This window comes from Lactuca serriola, chromosome 5 (genome assembly GCF_051521515.1).
Source record: "Lactuca serriola cultivar US96UC23 chromosome 5, Lser_US96UC23_V15, whole genome shotgun sequence".
NCBI classification, from domain to species: domain Eukaryota; kingdom Viridiplantae; phylum Streptophyta; class Magnoliopsida; order Asterales; family Asteraceae; genus Lactuca; species Lactuca serriola.
In genome coordinates, this window is record NC_136412.1 from 322,039,451 (window position 1) to 322,041,030 (window position 1,580).

Here is a 1,580-nt window from a genome sequence, read left to right on the forward strand (position 1 = left end):
AGTAGCACAGACACATAATGAAAGAAGATGAGAAATGGAAAGTTGCACATCAACGATAATTTGACCTTGCAAGTCAAAAATGCATTTGATCCCGATCGACATGGAGAACAAATGAACAATCATGATGATTAGCTTATTGGACGTTGATCCTGACATGGAAAACATCAGTTCATTAGCTTCATAATTTCTGGGCAACCAAAAGGTACGTAGAGTACAAGGGTTGCACCACGTGTTCACATGGTGCAACTCAATCATGAAAGACATCAATTACTTCACATTGAATTACGCGTTTGATTATCGACCACCAGGTGACGTGAGTATTTAATGAGATGTCTGTTTTCCATATTAAATGCGAGATAAGAACTTGCAAAAAATAATAGCCAATATTTTGTGTATAAGGCCAACTGTGATCGGCCATATTTTCCACAAAAACTCCTGAACTGTTTCTTCTATATCAGTGGTTGAAGGGCTGTGGCATTACATACATAAGAGATCGATGGCTCTATCTGGAAAGTTAATTGGTTATGTAGAGATCAGTAAGAAGGGAGATGTATTCCACGATCTCTTCAGGCACAACCCCCATGAGATAGTTGCAATAGCCCCTAATAAGGTTCATGACTGTGAACTGCATGATGGTGAAAGGGGAGCCGTTGGATCTATCATCTCTTGGCACTACACTCATGGTATTTCATACACCAAATCCTAGTTCTGGTTATTTCAGTACATGCGTCATGAATCATTAGTTCAAAACTATATATGACGTATATACTGACTAACGATAATTTATTTTGCATTGATCTCTGCATGAAAAATATTAAGAGGGAAAAAGAAAAATTTGTAAACAGATAATTGAAGCAGTGAATGAGGAAAACCACATGGCTGTGTTTAAGGTAATCGGAGGAGATTTAGTGGAGGAGCTTTACAAGAGCTTTACAATCATATTGCATGTTGAACAAAAGGGTGATGGACAGGTGGCTACTTGGACCTTTGTGTTTGAGAAGCCTAATGTGAGTGTACCATATCCAACTTCTATGATGGACTACCTTTGTGATCTGGTCAAGGATTTGGATGCCCATGGCAGCACTAATTAAGTAGTTCTGCAACTTCTACTTCTACTTCTACATTAATTAATAAAAGAAGGAAATTAATGGAGCGAGGTTCTTTTTTTAGTCTCTGAATGCATGTATGTGTGTTTCTTCATTTGAATGAAAGAATAAATTACTGCGTCCGCAGAGCCGGCCCAATACCTGGGCGAGTTGGGCAGAGGTCCAGGGCATCAAACAGAAAAGGGGCATAAATTTAGTCCATCATCTCAATTTTGTAGGGATTTGGCCCAAATGAGTTAAGGGTGTCGCTTATTCGTTTCGTTTCGATCTCGTTTCGTTTCCATATGGTTCCGTTTTCCTAATCGTCGCCTAGAATGACGAAACGTTAAGATGTAGAAGATCGAAGAGTCAATTGGTTTTATAATCACCGATTGGTCAAGAGGCTATTATTCAGATACTCAATCGATACCCTCTACAATCATAATTTCTATAACTCTCCTCTCTTCTCTCTCGGTTTCCTTAAACTCTCATCCA

The 1,580-nt window shown here is 38.9% G+C and overlaps 1 protein-coding gene across 1 annotated transcript; it reads left to right on the forward strand.

Annotated features, from left to right (window-relative positions):
- The first annotated feature begins 420 nt into the window (after positions 1–420).
- Positions 421–1,169, forward strand: LOC145051923 (kirola-like). The gene is made up of 2 exons (XM_078999750.1): positions 421–683; positions 820–1,169. The coding sequence occupies exons 1-2, from the start codon at positions 497–499 to the stop codon at positions 1,089–1,091; spliced, it is 459 nt and encodes a 152-aa protein (XP_078855876.1). The 5' UTR covers positions 421–496; the 3' UTR covers positions 1,092–1,169.
- Positions 1,170–1,580: the final 411 nt, after the last annotated feature.

What these genes read in the sequence shown, in the direction of transcription:
- LOC145051923 (XM_078999750.1), top strand. Translation starts at nt 497, where the DNA reads ATGGCTCTATCTGGAAAGTTAATTGGTTATGTAGAGATCAGTAAGAAG. An exon ending in CTCTTGGCACTACACTCATG is followed by an intron (nt 684 to 819) that starts GTATTTCATACA and finishes AAAAATATTAAG; the next exon opens with AGGGAAAAAGAAAAATTTGT.